Source organism: Danio rerio, chromosome 14 (assembly GCF_049306965.1).
Source record: "Danio rerio strain Tuebingen ecotype United States chromosome 14, GRCz12tu, whole genome shotgun sequence".
In the NCBI taxonomy this organism is placed as follows: Eukaryota; Metazoa; Chordata; class Actinopteri; order Cypriniformes; family Danionidae; genus Danio; species Danio rerio.
This window is the reverse complement of record NC_133189.1, coordinates 18,308,169-18,327,311: the sequence shown is the minus strand read 5'-3', so window position 1 is coordinate 18,327,311 and position 19,143 is coordinate 18,308,169. Positions and strand designations below refer to the sequence as shown.

The window sequence follows — 19,143 nt, the reverse complement described above, 5'->3', positions numbered from 1 at the left end:
TGAAAGGTTTGTCGCAATCGGTTTCCTCAAACAGTTTGAGTTAACTTATCAGGTGTACAGTGTAATTAATCGTCCCTAATTAACACTTGATCCCACTGAAGTATGTCAAAACACGATGTATGACGGGGTACAGCCTTTAATAGTTAAAGATTTTCTGTACCTGAAATTATAAAGTATTAATTAAAATAATACATAAAAATAGATACGCATTATCAAGCTTATCAGTCTATAAAAACCGACAATTCTAGAGCATCGATATACCTTGGAAGTGTCCAAAAGACACTTTTCTTCTAAATAGGTCTTTGTAACTACATATAACCTGAAAGTAAAGAAAAACGAGACACAGTGTGATCTAGCCCTACAGTACATCCTTTGGAATAAATAATCAAGGGTTATGGACAGAATCCACTAATTATCCCTCAAAACAATGACATTTTTAATCAGTTCTATTAATAAATTAGATGCAATTTAAATTAATATATGAATTTAATTAACTGTACTACACAAACCAACATTACCACAAAATGATTTAAAATATACAAAAATACTGATCACAGTGCAAAAAAACAATATGAGATAGAAAATATTTATTAGTGATAACTGTTGATCATAAACAATTGTTAGAAGCTATAAAACCGCAGTCGTAATATTTCATTAAACAAATCTTCCTTATTTCAGACATTTGACATATTGACACACAACTTTAACACTTGTAATTGGACATTGCTGTCCATCCACTGCAATCCTTTCTGGCAGCTGCTTTCCCGTGCCAAAGATCAGGCCCCTCTGCACCACTCTGGACATCCTGTTGACAATGACTGCTGGAACTGTGGACCCGTCAATGCAGAAACAACTTCAATTTGAAGCAGCGAATCACATTGCTAAACAAGGCAGATTACAGACCTCGGCAAGAGTGAATATGACGATTCAGAGAGGCCATGTTGGAAATGCATCAACAAAAATCAGAGAAAGTAATTAATTTAACAGTCAAAAAAATGCAAACATCTCATTATGTAAAATCAGACTTGACAAAGCAGGAGGAGGAAGCTGCTGTAAATCAAATTTGCTGAAGAATTCAGTTGAAGAGCACAGTGGTTTCACTACTCGCATGCTGAGATTCCACATTTGATTAATTCCACCATTTAAATGTCTCTAAACTTGTGCTGTGTGTGATGGAATAGCACGGATCTTTCCAGAAAGAACTGCTTGCGATGGCTGCTGCTTCGTCTCCTCCATGTGTTCATCATACATATTGCTTCTTTTGAGCCTGAGAGGCTAAATCTTTAGCTTTCTCCTTAGCAGCGAGTGCGGTTTCCCGAGCCTTCACAGTTGCGGTTTCTGCAAGTGTCCTTGTGGGCATTTCACCTGTGTGGTAATAAGATTCAGTTTAACTGACCACATTTACACAATTAATTAACAATTAAAGAGGTCATGTGATGCTTTGTAATGGTTCCTTTTTCATATAGTGTTTAATGTACAGAGAACTGCATTAAACATGTATTTGAGGATGTTTGAGTGGGGTAACGAGGACAGAACTTGATGAAATTGAAACAAGTGGTCACAAGAGACACATCTAAGTGTTAGTGATATGACAAACAAAGCTTATCAGAGCTTGAATCAATTAAACCGACTCCTTCACAAAATGATTCCCTGTTATGCAGTGTTTGAAACGCCAAACGCTGGGGACACCTGCTGGTCAATACAGTGTAAATGCAACAAAAACAGCTTTAAAGGGTCATGAAACACCAAAACGCATCTTTTGAAATGTTGACAGACATATACAAGTCCCACATTGCTAAAAACACTATAAGGACACTATAAGGAAAATTGAAAACTAGTTGTTTTTGCGTTATTTAGAGCAAATCCGTTTTTCTGGTTTAAATTTTTTTTGAAGCAACTTCAAGAATAGAAAACTGATGACCTTCACTGCAAATCACAGTCATTTCTGTTGAACACAATGGCTAATCAGCGGCATTTCAGAACGTGCTCAAAAGTTAGCAGGAAACGGATGCTGTAAAAGCTTCAGCACTGATTGGTTCTAAAGCTGATCCTTTTGACAACCCTATTTATATGATATATTTTATGGTGCAGCATATATTACACAGAGAGTTCAGTGAGAACAGTTATTATCATGAGTCATTATCGCAGAACAATCATCTCAATGTCATTAGAGTCTGATTAAACTGATTTGCACGTGATTTATTGTGTAGCTTGTCAATGAACTAACGTTACGACTGGCATAAACGCTTCAGATGTGCTTGAGGTTTACCAGAATCGGCTTTACTGACAAAATGTGCATGAAATTTGGTTTGGATTTTTTGCTCAGGCCTACAATAAACAAAACAAAGAACCTATGTATGTATTCTTAAGCATCACAAGATCTCTTTAAGCAGCTACTGCATGTCTGAACTCTAGCTGGTGTCTTACCTTGCATCTTGGCCAGGATGTACTCAAAGCCTTTCATGGTCTTTGTAACATTGCTCTTAAACCGGGCCAGCCCAAATTCCTGAGAATAGAATAAACATAGAAAGCACTTTAAAATGAACGACACTCATTGCTGCCAACCATTGAGGAAGTACAGTGAGGTCATTCAACTACAGACTAAACAGCCGTTTAGAACCTATAAACACCACACGCTCTGCATATCTTGACGTTAATCCAGCCATCCAGGCAATGGAATGTCATTCAAATGGATTTGAACAGATCACATAAACACACACTACTGTAATAACGCTTTCTTTGAGATTAACATGAGTGTGCTTATGTGGCCTTTCACCCACTGACCTGTATAGCTCTAGAGAGGCCGTAGAGTTTGGAGGAAATCCAGGCTTGTCTCTCTATTTCAGTCCAACTGCTGTTTTCAGGATTTACTTTGTACACACAACGCTCTTCAATACTCTGCAAACAAAAACATGTGGTTGTTGTTCACATGTAGGCCGTAGTCAGCCACTTTATAACTGCGTTAAGCAGAACCCCCATTATGCTAACTGCTCACCATTTGAATAACTTTATACCTTAGATCTGAATATTTTTAGTGGTGCTCAAACCAGCACACTGTGGTTTCAGGTGACATTAAAGAAACAGTTTGCCCAAAAATATTCCTCTGTTGAACATAACGTTTTGAAACGTGACTTCCACATACATTTTTTTCCATTTCAATGTCAATGGCTACACAATTCTTCAAAAGATATTACTTTATGTTGACCAGAAGTGAGAAACTCTTTAACTACTGGAGGTTCGATCAATGTAAAGTGTATTGTCATTATTGGGTAAAGGATCCCTTTAATGCACAGTCAAGGCCCTTCAAAGGTTTGCAAATATTTACGAGTGTATAATAACAAACTAAAATTAAGCTTAGCGTAACTGTACCATCCCACCGAAGGAAGCGGATGTAACAAAGTTCGCTCAGGTGCCCTGTCAACAACGCTGTCTGCCTCAGTTCCGGTGGGGAGAGCATCAAAATTCGCTACATTGATCTCGTATTTAAAGGGGCCGTTGCAGCATATCAGTTACATTCCCATATAAAACATGCTTTCTAGCGTAAAAAAGTTGCACATTTTTTATCAAATTAATTTAACAATGGAAGATCAAGTTGTATGTGGTGTGGCTTTGCTTCACTAAATTATCCAATATGTCCATATGTCTGAAATATCCTGAAGCAGAAATACTGTTTTGTACGCATTAGATTCTCGGTTTTTTAAAGATAAATATATAAAACATTAATGCACATCAGCAACTCACCAGTAACTTATTTAACGCATGTTCCTGTAAGCAAACATTGTAAATAATTGGAAATCTGGCGACCGCAATTATCAAACCTTTGGGAACAACTGTGGTCTGAACAAAAGTTCAGAGGTCTGTGTTTTCTAAACTTCTCTTAAGCGGTGGACTTCTTTATTCTGAATGCTAGCCGCCGAACCGCGTCGTAGCTCATTACCATAAAGTTGACTTGATTTCAACTCCAGACACCTACACCAGCGAAGATGCACCGCACTGCTTCTCGCCGCCGGCTCTCATTGAAAATAAATGACTTCTGGCTACTTTACGCTCTCGCCGCTTTCGGTGTGATTGTACGGTAATTGTTGCTCTTGTTGAATATTTTGATTTTAGCTTCAATAACCAATTCTAAATTAATTAATGTCCATTTCTATCTTAATTTAGCCATTTTTTTGTACATCACATCTCAGAAGTAGTCTTTTTAAATTAAAGGACCATGAACCTCCCCTCTTTCGGTTCAAGTCAACCACAAAATAAAAAAAAAAGCTTCATAATGGGCGGGGAGTGCTGAGTGCAAAGGGAGGAGTGGGCGATATACACCGGTTTTGATCCCGCACCAATAATTATTTTAAACCCGGAAGATAAAATTAGTTGACAAAAGCTCTAAATTATCTAGTTTTTCCCCACAATTAAAGCTGACAGGTGCTAACGTTGTCATATGTGATGTTCAACACCCACAAATCGTTTAAAAAAAAAAAAAGTACTCAAGGCTGTCTTGAACCTTTAATGAACTAACTTGGCATTTTTTCAATCATTGTGACAACAGTATTACGTATCGGACCTATCATTGCATGAATGTATTATTACATCCATAATTACCACTTCAAGTCTTAGTTTGTTGTTCTAAAATTGTCATAGGTCTCAAACTCAGTTCCTGGAGGGCTGCAGCTCTGCACAGTTTTGCTACAACCCTAATCAAACACAGCTGATCTAAATAATAAAGCTGTTAAAGACTCTTTTGATTTAATTACTGCATTTGATTTAAATGTACTACTCGGCCGTTGGAAATGTACGTTCTATACAGTATAAATGTGATAAGTACAAATGGAATTCGAACCTACTACATCCGCCGTTTTTGTCATGGTCATGTGACCTACCTGCGTCAGTTGCGTTGCTTCACTCCTATTTATAATATCTCTCACGGGGCATCATGGGATAGAGCAGCGTGCATGGGATGAGAATCTTGCCGGAATCAAGTCATCCGGGTAATTTTCACATACTGATTTTTTTTTATTCTAGAATTTCAGACATACTACTCGGCTCGCATACTGATTTTAGTGTATTATACAGTATGGAAGTTTGTGGTTTCGGACGCAGCCCTTGATTACTTGGATCAGGTGTGTTTAATTAGGGTTGGAAGAAAACTGTGCAGAGTTGCGGTCCTCCAGGAACTTTAACCAGGGATTTATTTAGAATGATATGGAGGAAGAAGTTTTTTTTTTCGGGTTGTAATATAATTCTCTTTACCAGCTTTGTGAGAGCGCAATGGAGAGTTCACATTGATAAATTTTAAGTCTGATTTTTACCAGCAGACCGGTTTTGTGAAATTTTCTGATAACAGATGTCTGAAATCGGAGGTAAATCAGTGCACGATAGGAGAAGTGACAATTTAATAATCAAATTATTACAAACATGATAAAAAAGAATCACCAAGGCATTGCAGACACACATGAAACATTTGGCATGGTAGATATCTGGACCAATTTCTTGCAGATGAATTGACTAAAAAAGGAGTCAGCAGTGAGTTACAGGCAATGAGAGAACAAGTTATGGGGAGAGGTAGTTTGTGAACCAGTTTTTGGCTTTTCTTCTTATTGTAAATTTGTAACCAATCCATCAGACGATTTGAACCCAGCAGCAAATGAATGCTACCCCAGATGCAGTGTGGTCTGACATTTTGAAAATCATGCATTGTAAAATCGACATAAGAGGAATGGTGACCCACCATAACACGTGCGTGGCTGATGTTCCAGGTAAGAGTGGTCAAGGTCTTGCCCTGAGGATCCACCACGGAGTCCTCGATGATGTAAGCCTTCTGTGCCATATGAGCGGGCAGAAACTTCTCCGCCCAGCGAGGAGCTCTGCTTGTTTTGGTCAAGAGACGTCTGGATTTCAGACAGTTATCCGGAGTGACTTCCCGAAATATGATGTCTTCAGTTAAAACATGATTACTGAGAAATACAAACAGAATTAAAAGCTTAAAGATCAACAAGAAGAACCAATTACTTCCAAGGTAAAACAAAAGTATCTAAAAATACACGGCTGGTCAAATTAACACAATTTTAGGGTTTTGATTTTAGTGTCTAATCCTCACCAAGATAATGCACTAAAAAAAGAAATACTGACTCTCTAAGAAACCATCCTAACACACTCAAGTATCATCAATAATGAAAGTGACACTTCACCCAAAAACTAAAACTCTGTCTTCATTTACTCCCTCTTCAACTTGTTCAAAATCTGTTTGATTTGTTGTCTTTTGCTGAACACAAAGAAGATTTATTGAAGAAAGCTGACAGCTGGAACTCATTAACATGCATAGATTTTCTTTTTCAATATTTTATTGATCACTAAGATACGATTGACTTGGATTGACGTTGCTTCGATTTAAAAATTAAAATTGCAAAAATAGCTTAGATGTAGCTAAACTATTTCAGCCAAGTAGCTTTTAGCTTAGCTTGCCACATTTCCCAGAGGGTAGCTTTTAGTGTAGTTAAGCTACATTTTTAAGTAGAGTAGCTAATAGCTTAGCTCACTACATTTTCAAGCAGCTTTTCCAACACTGGCCACATTTAATAATAGACAGGTTATAGCGCACTAATTAACAAAGGAAATTGATCCTAAAAGTATTAAAGATATTTGCTACATAATCTATTGTTGCAGTGAATTAGTAAAGAATTATATAATCCCATATCAATGTTTATTAACTGCAGGAGATGATGCCCATATTAAAAAATACTATAGATAAATTTGCTATATTTTAAAAAATAATTAAAAAAAATATATTGTATACACTAGAGCTGCACAATAATCAAAAAAAGAATGCAATCTGGATTCGATCTTAATCCAGCATTTCTACGATTCTGCCATTCATATTTCAGGAGAGAAGCAAAGGCAGCCGCACAAGTTTTCACATTGTTTTACGAACACTGTTCAGCAACGTGGACACCAATGGTGTTGAAAGAGTCACATGCTGTATTTATAAGGTAAAGTTCAACCAAAAATGGCATTTCTGTCTTAATGTAATGATGTATTCGAGGCTACAAAATCTCACGTGATGTGAGCTAACAGTGACCCATTACCACAGAGAGGGCAGGCGCGCGCATGTAAATGAAGTCTACTTTAGTGAACAGAACCTGCATAAGCTGTGAATAACAGGTAATACAGTTACAAATAACATTCAGTTTGTGGCACAGAGTGATAGTTTGGGAGCCGCACGGGATGTATGAATCGCACTTAGCAGTAAAAATGAAACCAAAACCGTGCACATGATTTAAATAATCAGATCGCATTTTTGAGTTATGATTGCGACAAGCATTTAATATGTTTTTCTTTCATAGCAAACACAGAGTATTGTGCATGAGAATAAATGTTTAACAGTGTCAGTATAACTAATGTAGCCCATATAATGTTGAATATAATGCAAGAAAGAATTTGATAATGTCTGATTTAGGAAAAAAAATGGTCTAATAATGTTGTCAATGACAGATTGCAAGCATATCTCAAACATAATAATACAACATCGGAATTATGAATAGTTTTATTCTGATGTCATCACTTTACTGTGCATTAATGACCAGGACCAATTTAATGTCTGTCCACCATTCCAAGTCTATACAAAATTTAGCATTTTAACCAACAGAAGACCTACACATATATATATATATATATATATATATATATATATATATATATATTTTTTTTTTTACCATATGTTTGAGAAATAACAATAATAATAGCCCACTCATATAAACCTTTATTTTAGATCAACAAAATCGTGATTTTTATTTTAAGCAAAAAAAAATAAAAAAAAATTGCAATTCTCATTTTAGCCAGAATTGTACAGCACTAGTATAGACATGCACACACACATGTAGGGCTGGGCGATTTTTCCGATTTTTTTGATTAATTCGAATTTACGTTTTAAGACGATTTAATTTTGAATCAAATCGAGAAATCGCAATTTTTTAAAATATATTTAATACATTATAATAGCACCAATGCGCTTTGGTTCACTCTCTGTATGAAGCAAGAAGCACACCAAAAGCGCCTCTCGGTGACGCGACGTGCCATGGATTTTAGAATTCTTAACCGGTTCCTTTACACACACCGGCGCCGCCCATCCACAATTCAGGACGCAGGTCATATTTCAGCCGCGCCACAGAGTGCCATCTGATTAGTTTCATGTTAAATATCATGCGAATCTGCTCGTTTTGGTGATAGTTTAAACTGTCATGTGCGTGCCGTGTCGCAGCGCTTCTGGTGTACGACCTTCTTAACTGCCTGTTGAAGCGTGTAGTCATATAGGATTTTACTTGTTGCATTAGCATGAGTCACGTCTGTGTGGATTTCAACATGTATGAAGGACGTAAAAGCCTGCCATGTGAAAAACCGAGCCGATCTTTTGGTTTGAACACGAGCAGAGGTGAGGGCATGTAGCAGTCAAAAATGAAAGTACCCGCCCCATGACGTCATTTAGCGGACCTGGTTGAAAACCAGACAGATCAGGCAGGATAATACAGAGAGTGGTGCGAAGCGCATAAAATGATCGGTATTTAAAAGGGGGGAATTAGAAAAATAGATTAAATATATTAATTTATATTAGACACACATCTGGTGCTTGTATTTGCTCCTGCTATTCGTCCACAACTTCACACATTGGGTTAAATTAGGCTTTACAGTTTCCATGTTCAGTCCTTTTCCTCCACTGTATCTTTTTAAGAAAAAGGCAGCAGCATTACAACCTGTCATTCAATCAGAAGACAAAGTCAAAGCCAAGGTGACAGCCAATCTTTCCTAGGCTCAGCAAAACTTGCAAAAAATACCTCTGTATTCCTGCAACTGCAATATTTACACAAATATTTCTTATTCAAATCTTCAGCAAGGATATTTGACTCGTGAATTTGTTTTACATTTATTTACACCTTGACCGATTTTTGTATGACAAGGCCAATAAAAATACAATGTTGCTTAACCAGATGGTTTTTTAAGTTACCTTTAAAGAGAATGTTACTTCAGTCATGTTGTTGTAATGTTTTGAGAAGACTAGTAACACAATAATTTTTTTTTTTTAAAAATCGAAATCGTGAATCGATCAAACTTTATAAAAAAAACCTAGATTTGCACCTGTAGGGGTTGGGGTATCTCTGCCAAAAAGCCGAAGACACTTGGTCCCATGAGCTCTTAAGAAAGCCCACACAGCTGAAATACTTCACCATTGTTCCCTCTCAACCTGCTTGTGCTTAAACCTGCAACAAAAGACAAAGACAGACACTAAATAATAAATAATGGATGTTACCTAATACCTACACAAGTGCTATCTTAAGGACAGGCATGGAGAAACTTATTAATAACTTAAGTTTTATGAGCGAACACAATACATCATTTTGTTATACGAGCATCCACAGCATAAAAAATTAGATCCCCAAAAAAGAAAATTCTGTTATTAATTACTCTGAGAAATATGACGCAATATGTCATACTGCTCTTTGTAAACATGCACCCTGACAACATGATGATAAAGACAATATACAGGCAAACAGAGTCATATTTACATTGTTTTTCTGACACTCAAAGGAGCTTTTTTTGGGAGCATAGTATGATTACAGCTGAACCAATGAAGTCACATGCAAGGTTTTAGGTTCATCTTCTGAACTTTTAACAGCTCAGGACCCAAGCTGTATATGGAGGATGGGAGACCTCTTGGATTTCATTTAAAACATCTTCATTTGTGTTCTGAAGGGCGAGTAATAATAAAAACATCAAACTAACACTTTATTCAATTGGACACAAACTGTCTCTTAAAGTACACAACACGAGCTACATAACTAAATGACACCTTCAGGCTTTGCCGTTCAATAACATAGTCAAGCAGAATTTTGTGTTCTGTAAAAACAAAAAAGAAGATATTTTGGAAATTGCAAGGAACTGGCAACCACTGACCTCTATAACTTGTCTTTATATGGTTTATCACCCCAATTTGAATATTCAGTATTTAATACCAACAAAGTATGACTTTAAAACAAAACTATCTCTTTTGACTGTCAACAGTGTTGTATTTTAATAGTCATTTTCTCCTAATATTATTTCCCAGTTCAGAAATTGCAAACAATACTTGTGTGAAATTATATTAAAAGTGTGAATAAGTTAATATAAAACAAGCTTGACCTCAATCTTAACTACACATGCCATTTAAACATGAATAAGCTTGTGGAAACAAAAATATTATCTAAACAAGCAGCTAGCTATGTTTTTATGCAATTATATTGAAAACCGCTTTTACAAAGTCCACAAAAGATATGCAGAAAAACACTTAACAGGATTAGAATAGATCTAGATGAGGATTTAACTCAGTCTTAAACCAGAAAAGTCAAATAATACATCAAGACAATAAGGTTTTGTTGAGACTAACGGTATAATGCGGAAAATAGAGGACGAATATCAAAGTTTAGACAGACAAGTCATTGGATTTTAAAAGTAACTTAGACATCTGACTATAGAATGTCAATTTTAACAGAAGACACTTCAAAACAATTAGCAACATTGGACAACTTTGTAATGAATAATATTGGTACAGACAAGTATTAAAACAATGTAACAGTGACAGTGTAATTATAAACCATGCCTTTCTTATGTAACGTTACTTAAGCTAAATGTCATGCAGATGGGCTAAGGTACTCGTGCTATTACCGCTAGCTCGCGGCTAACGCATGTTTCCACTTTCTGAATGAATGAGCTGATTCGGGCAGCACGAGTAAAATATTAACATTAACAAATAAATAAACATAAACGTGAATGGGTACTTACCAGAGTAAACAAGAATAGGTGGATTTTCGTGATTTTTTCTCTACTCCTACATTTCTCGATCATTCGTCTGTCCCGTCTACATGACTGTACGTGACTGAAGAGAGTAAGGTCATGGTCAGTGACGACACTTCCGGGAGACGTCCCCATTACTGTAGAGTTTTGTTTACGTGCATTCCTTCACATTTCTGTTAGTTAACGCCAGGCCCGTAGTCGGCGTATTGAAAGGAGTGTTCTTTTTTCTCAAAAAGTGAATCTTTTTGCAGTTATTCTCCCAATTCTCTATTAAATCGAGGTCCAAATACTGCATTTGCGGGACATTTTAAGCTCTAATCTTTGCTGCATTGGCTTGTGGCTTGTCACACTTTTTGATGGAACAAAAAATGTCCTACAATTTTGTCAAACAATTTGTGTTTATTTAGAAATGTGCATTTAAACTTACAATTTATTACAGTTTTATCAATAGTATTACAAGATTAGAACTTTAAATGAAACATTTTGAATAAAGATGAAACAATACAAATTTTTAAAATACAAATTTATTATCATAAAAACAATTAGGAATCTGTGAAAACATTAAAAACCTATTTAAAAACTTTATTAAAACTTTCTTTAAAACTGTAGCCTGTAGGTAATTAACAAACTAGCCAGCTTATTTCCTCGTTCAGAATTTGTAAATTTGAATAATTAAAAGTTTAATTTAGTGGGCCTGGTGGCGCAGTAGGTAGTGCTGTCACCACCTCACAGCAAGAAGGTCGCTAGTTTAAGCCTAGGCTGGGTCAGTTTCTGTGTAGAGTTTGCATATTCTCCCAATCTCTGGGTTGCAGCTGGAAGGGCATCCACTGTGTAAAACAAATGCTGAATAAGTTGGCAGTTCATTCCGCTGTGGCGACCCCAGTTTAATAAAGGGACAAAGCCGAAAAGAAAATGAATGAATAAATGAATGAAAATTGTCCGTAGTGTATGAGTGTGAATAAATGTGTATATGGATGTTTCCCAGAGATTGGTTGTAGTTGGAAGGGCATCCGCTGCATAAAACATATGCTGGATAAGTTGGCGGTTTATTTCGCTGTGGCGATCCCAGATTAATAAAGGGACTAAGCTGAAAAAAAATTAAATAATAAAAAGGTAATTTGCCCTAAAGCTTTCTTCTATGGGTTATTTTCACAATTTAAGATGGCATGCTGTCAAAAATGGGATAAAAGAGCTCATAGGGGCCAAATTCGGAACTTTGTCATTAGGAGAGTGTGTCTTTCGAACCACCCGGTCTGTTTGTTTTAACACTTGTCAATGTGGTTTATACAATGGTTTGTTTGTGGAACTTTATCAAAAAGAGTTAAATATCAACCACTTTACCACATTGGCGGCCATTGTTCATCATTGTAGAGGGAAATATATATATTAGAAATTTCAATAAGTTAAGAGGCACCTATTTTACCCCGTTTTCAAGATTTAAGAGAAGTCTTTTGTGCCTCCAGAATGTGTCCGTAAATTTTCAGCTCAAAACACCCATCAGATTTTTTCTTATACCTTTCAATATATTGGAATTTTCTGCTCTGAACACCATGTAGCTGTTTTTGTTGCCTGTGCCTTTAATGCTATTTTTCCCTGCCCACCGTTCCCACGTGCCTGTCAGTAGCTGTTTTCATCCAAAAATGCGAATGAACTTAATGCACAAAACTGGATTTTCGCATACAAGACATGCAAATAATGTTTCCATCCAACGAGTCAGCGCGAAAAAATGAGTCACTTCCTGATTAACTGGCACCAAATATCAACATTAAACACTAAATTTGTTGCAGTAAGAGAAGCTGTGTGAATCTTTTCTTCTTCTAATAATTGACTTGCGCCTCAGAAGGCAATTGTGACACACAGTGAATGCGCGGTGGTGTTTGAAGGTGTCAGACGCGGAGCACTGACGCTGTTGATTCTGGAGGTCATAATAATTTAATAACATTAATATTGAAACGGTATGGTGTTTTAGAATGACCAGAACAACAGTTGAGATGGTTTACAGTGTGCTCAGCCTGCTGGTTTGTCCATTTGCACACATTTTCATCATAACATTTTCACACCTTTTGAATGCGCATATTTGTGCGGTAAAAGTGTTCCATCGTAGTTTTTGCTTGTCTTTGTTTAATAAATAGTTTATCCTACTCAGTTATGCACATAAGTTTTTTATGCGCATTTTCAAAATTTACTAGGTGGGAATAAATACCTGCAGGGAGAGAGAGACACAGACAGAGAGGGAGGGAAAAACAAAACAAAGCACCTTGTGCACACCGAAGATACGTCTCAGGACGTAACCTTAAACAATATGTCATTGATTACTTAATTATGTCAAATGTTGCTTTGGATGCTTAAGTTTATTTCATTTATTTGAAAGTAATGCAGTAATCTTTCACATTTTCTCACTAGTTTCCAGTTGTGTTTGAAGGATGGGCCATTAGCAAGGGGACCAGTAGATTATTAGCTTGTATATTGGCTGTTTAATTATTCTGCATGATCCAATCATCATACCTAAACACAACTCCTAATTAACTAATAATAAATTAGTTAATTAGGTGTTTATTAAGGAAAAATAATAAAGTGTTACATCAGTTTCCTTAGATTTGTTCCTGATTCTGAAAAGGGAAAAAGCATACTCTGCCCAATAGAGGGCAGACATTGATTAGATTTGCTTCACGCAAATGGTGGTTCAACAATGTTGGTTTTAATTAAATATGCTAGTGACTTCCTTAATAAATTGTTATTTTATTTTATTTTTTATTTTATGGAAGACTGCCATACACAATGATTACACGCATGCTGTGCAAATAACCCCATTTGCATGGATTTGTAGATAGCTGTTTAGAATAGATTTAGTAGAAAACCAATTTACTGTTCTCAAGAACGAGCTTTCTGAAATAAGCATTTTAGAAAATAGCCAATCATATTGAAAACAAAACACATCCAGACTGCATGAATAGGAAAAATTAGGATGAATAACACATAGAAAACCTTTATCTGATGTTTTATTTACAGTATCTGTGTTCAAAACATCATCTAAAAGCTTATTGAATGTATAGCAAATCTGGAGGTTTATGCCACAGCTTATTAAACTCTCTGAGGGTTCCTCTCCCCTTTTGCCCCCTGTGTGCAACACTGAACAAAAAGTGATTACAGCATGAAAAACACCGCGCTGTGCACTGAAGATGAATAATGCAACAGCTGCAATGTGGATATTATTGTTTTGTTTTCATAACCACTTCATCCAAACGTTGGTGCGGAGCAGATCATTTTAAATCTTTTTCCTTATATCTTGTGATGCCACGGCTTTGTCTTGCAGTTTTTTGCAGATTTGATAAGGTGTTGAACCAAATAAAACCCAACATGCAAATATATATATATATATATATATATATATATATATATATATATATATATATATATATATATATATATATATATATATATATATATATATATATATATATATATATATATATATATATATTTGTTTTCCTTTCAATAAATCTGCTCCCCTTTTTGCGGTTTTCTCAAACATGAGATTAAACAGGCAATATTCAAAAGCAATTTTTATTTTGTTTCACTGCCATCACATGAGGCATACAAGAACATGATTCAATAGTTATCTCTGCATTTACATTTAGCATACAAGTACAACCTTTACACCTTACAGTATAGATACAATCATTAGCACAAAACAAATTATTTACATGATGTAAACAACACATGCAAGACATTTATATCTTTGACAAATCACAAAATCAAATCCATCAAGTCAAACTTAAATATTTAAATGCATCACATGACTTTTACTGTATAACACTTGCACTTGTACAATTCTTTAGCGGTATGTCAATGCTTATTGTGCTTTTCAAAAACATCGACAAGTGTTTAGTTGAAAAAAATGCTAGTATTTCTGCATTCTTTACAGTTGATGAAAAGATTATTGTGACATTTTTATTCTTTTTCAAATATTTGGCAAGTCCTTTGCACTTAAAAAAAGCTGTTATTTTATGGGGGTTTTCCGGCAGCTGGGGAAAAACGGCTGTTAAATGACAGAAATTTACTGTACAATAATGGACGTTAAATGACAGAAATATCCTTAAATTTTTATTTTCCATAAATTTCTTTTTTAACAGTATATTTCTGTAATTTAGCAGCTGTTATTTTAGTTTTTTTTACAGTTTTTTTACAGTGGGCCTGTATACGATTCTGACGGTATGATAACATAGGATAAAAATATCACAGTTTCACTGTATTATGATTACTGCTCTGAAATATACTTTTTTAAATATCTGGGTAAAAAACAAAAACTTTTTTCCCCATTGAACACAATTTATTATATATTTTTAGAAATCTTTAAAAGATTTTGTATTTTGGAGTAGTGAACATGTCAGGCTAAATAATTCAAATGAAACATTGACTTCTGGTGTCTTCATTATTTTCTAAACACAGATTTCAATACAATTTAGAACAGCATCTTTTCTGCTGGAGATACTCTTGTCCTTACAAACACACTTTTAATCCTAAAAGTTTAAATAACAAATGTCTAATAATCTAAAAAACATTTTGTCTTTGCGTGATGACAGAACATAATATTTTACTAGTTATTTTATGAGAAACTAGCTTAAAGTGCAGTTTAAAGGTTTGGCTAGGTTAATTATGTTAACTAGGCAAGTTACTGTAGGTTAAGTATGCAAAACATTAGACAACAGTGTTTTTATCCATAGCCAATCAAGAAAAAAAATCCTATGGGGGCAAATAATATTGACCATAGCAATTTATATATACACAGTTAAAAATTTTGTAAATTAAAGAGTATTTAACTATTACATGAACTGTACTTTACTGTAGGGCAGTTATGCAGTTTGTTACTGTATTTTGAAGTCGCTTTGTGAAAAATACTGTATATTTTACAAAAAATATACAGTGCTGTAATTACATACAAAAGGTGACACTTTAAAATAAGCATTACCACCGTGTTTATTTAAAAGTGATAGGACTAAAACAGTCAATAAATAAGCTTTTCATTTACATTTTCATTTACAACTTTCACTTACATTTTTGTTGTTGATTACTATCTCATTTTGTGTTTCTATTATTGTACATAAAGAATAAATGAATAATTAAATAGGCCTAAATAAACATTTATTTAAAAATAAAAGATAAAAACGGTCGGTGCATGGTCTAAAGGGCTTTTAAGTTGATTGCTACTTCATTAAAAGCATAAAAATAAATTGACCTACCTTAAGCAGATCACTAAACTTTTAATATAAAAATTATTTTGCCGCAGGACATATTTCAAATCCTGCAAGATCAATTGTCAATGTTCTCTCTCAAATTTTTAATATATATAATAATATATATAATTTTTTTTTTTACTTTTACTGGCTCAGTATTTTTTGGGTTTTAATTTCAATTTAAGTCACCTTGCAAATGCGTGTGAAATATAATGCATGCATAACAGCATTATAAGGGAAAAAAAGGAAAAAGCCGTCAAAAGTTATAGCTAATTCATTAAAATTAAAAGTATAAAAAATAAAAGTTTAAAAACAAAACACCTTGTCAATAGTTTGTCTATATAGGCCTACTGTAATTTGAAAGAAAACTGCTAAGTGGGTTATATTATTTTAATTCTATCCCATATTGTTTTAATTAATTATATATATATATATATATATATATATATATATATATATATATATATATATATATATATATATATATATATATATATATATATATATATATATATATATATATATATAAAATAATTAATGAATGGTGTGGCAAATGTAAATACAGTATTTTTTCTGTAATTTATTTACAGCAAGTTACTCGTAGGTTTTATTTGATTCAGCTTAAAAATTTATGACATCAAGGATTTTTTTTTTTACAGTGTGGCTAACTGCCGCCAGTAAGTTACTGTAGATTCTACAAGAAATTGTTAACAGTGTTATTTTATTTCATTAAAGCCAACGAAATAACACTTTTTTCAGAAGAAATATGGTAATAGGATGGGATATAATAGAAATTTGTTAAACAGCACTAGCGAAAGATTTGAAAAAGAATTCAAATTACACACATAATTTTGCTTCAGCTGTGTATATATATGATTGTATGCAAATGTCAAGGATGCATGTACAATAACATCCAGATCTGCCAAAATGTGCATTATACAACAAAGCACATCGGATTACACTGTATCCCACAATGCAATACATGAAAGCATTTTAATGGGATCTAGGTTAGTCTAGCTCAGGCACCAGCTTTACATAAAACAATGACAGCCATTCAAAATTTGCCATGTATGTTGACAATTTAGACATCTATATATATTAGAAGTGCAACATATATCAACATATCTCTTTCAACGGTGCAAGGGGTGTTTTTTTGGAGGGCTTTTAAAGCAGGAAATGGACTTTATGTAACAGCTCACTAGTGAAGGGTTTGGGATTGTGTGCTCTTTTGGTGCCATCAGCCAATCAGAGTTGTAATGACATCTTATTTTAAGAGCCCATAGTGATTAGTGATTATTACTCTGTGGTCCCATGATGGCAGATTTTAAATCATGCACTTCTAGTGGGTCCTGGATGCATTCAGGAGAGTGCTGTGAGATGAACGGGAATGCTGACGGATGCCTTTCTCCAGGTCGTAAATGTAATATGTCACATGCAATTTACAGCTTAGGTGATTGGCTTTGAAAATGTTTCGACAGCATCAGCAGCATTTAGGCTGCATGCAGGCAGAATGGAGAAATCTTCTCCACATGTTTGGATGCTGGTAAATGGGAACCACTTGTGGAATTAAACTTGTAAAAACAGGGATAAGATAATAAGAGTTTGATGAAATGCCCATTATTTTGTGAAGCAAAATGAATAGGTGGTTTAAAATGGGGCTAAAGAGACAATGGGGCTAAAATGGGGCTAAAGAGACAATTTAAAAGGAACATTTAAATTAGCTGTAGGTGACTTATATTTTTTAGTGGACTTTTTTTTTTTAGCTGAAACTGTGGAACAGTGGTCCTCTGCAATTTATAAAATGATAGTTAGCTGCTTCAGGCACTTTGAGAGTAAAAAAAAAAAAACGAGCAAAACAAAATCAATAACTGTGGCTTCTAACAATCCACAAAATAGTCGTTGTTGTTATTGACAATCAAAATGTAATCACTTGTGCTTATCCTTAATCTATGAAATGACTTTTCACGGATTTCACAGAAAATGTGTATTTACATGATATTGTATATGTGTGTGCTGTGCATATTTATTAGGTAAGGCTTTATTTTGATGGTCCATTTGAGTATTAGTAGACTGTCTGCTTAGTATCTGTTGATACTGTTACTTCAACAAACATTTAACTGACAACAAGAAACTATGCATCATGTACATGTCAACTTACAGTAACCCTAAACCTAACCACAAACTAACAGTCTGCTTATAATCTAATGAGATTTAGTTGGCATGTAACTTAATTAATAAACTGTGACCAATTATTACACATATGAAGAGTTTAGATGCAAAACGTTCTAAGTGCCTTCTGAAATGTTTTGAAAAGAGTTATTTCAATTTACAGATCATGAAAATAACCTATTTTTGGCCATGAAAGTGAAATTTTCTGAACCTACACACAGGAGCCTGGTAAAATTTCTGAAGAACATTTCAGACAGCATTTAGACGTTTTCGTTTTTGCATCCAAACTCTTTATTTGTAAATACAAACTTACATGAAATACAAAAACAACCCCCCCCCCCAATATATTAATTTACAATTCATATTTTTATATTTATATAAAACACATAAATATACACAGCACAGATACATATTATATTATGTAAATACATAATAAATTGATAATTATGAAAGTTTGTGCTTCAAATTGTCGTGAACATGCTAAGGACTGTTTGAAAGTTTACAAAAAAAGTCAGCACATATGAAAAAATGTGAGAAAATAAACAACACATCTTTTTATGGTACTATACCTTTAAAGGATTACTTTATCCAAACTGTACAATTCTGCAATTATTTACTGACCCTGATGTTGTTGCAATTCCTTGAGACCTTAAATTAAGAAAATTTGGATGAAATTTGAGAACTCTCTCATCCATTATATACAGAAATGTTTCTAAAACCTTCAAAGCAACCAAAAGTGTATGTTTACTACCACAAGTGTCGCTCTGCTGACTCTAATGACAATATGTAATGTTAGCCATAGTAAACGCATACACTATCTTGAAGTGCGTTTCCTAAACAACGACATAACTCGCGGCTAAACTATTAGTGCGATGCATTGTTTGGCAAGTGAGTGATGAGTTTTTCCCAAAACCATAGTTGCTTTGTT

General features: G+C 34.5%; 2 protein-coding genes across 2 annotated transcripts in view; one reads left to right on the top strand and one right to left on the bottom strand.

The window, feature by feature from the left end:
- Window positions 1-19,143, top strand: part of trim105 (tripartite motif containing 105) — an 83,749-nt gene that overhangs the window by 11,625 nt on the left and 52,981 nt on the right. The window contains exon 3 of the mRNA XM_073921109.1: window positions 6,876-6,980. The gene's annotated coding sequence lies outside the window, so the exon portion shown is untranslated. The remainder of the gene's footprint in view (window positions 1-6,875; window positions 6,981-19,143) is intronic.
- Window positions 577-10,922, bottom strand: prelid1a (PRELI domain containing 1a). Its single transcript, NM_200366.2, is given in 6 exon segments — window positions 577-1,365; window positions 2,428-2,506; window positions 2,785-2,898; window positions 5,723-5,948; window positions 9,121-9,242; window positions 10,801-10,922. Coding segments are annotated over 5 exon segments (633 nt in total). The 5' UTR covers window positions 9,213-9,242; window positions 10,801-10,922; the 3' UTR covers window positions 577-1,243.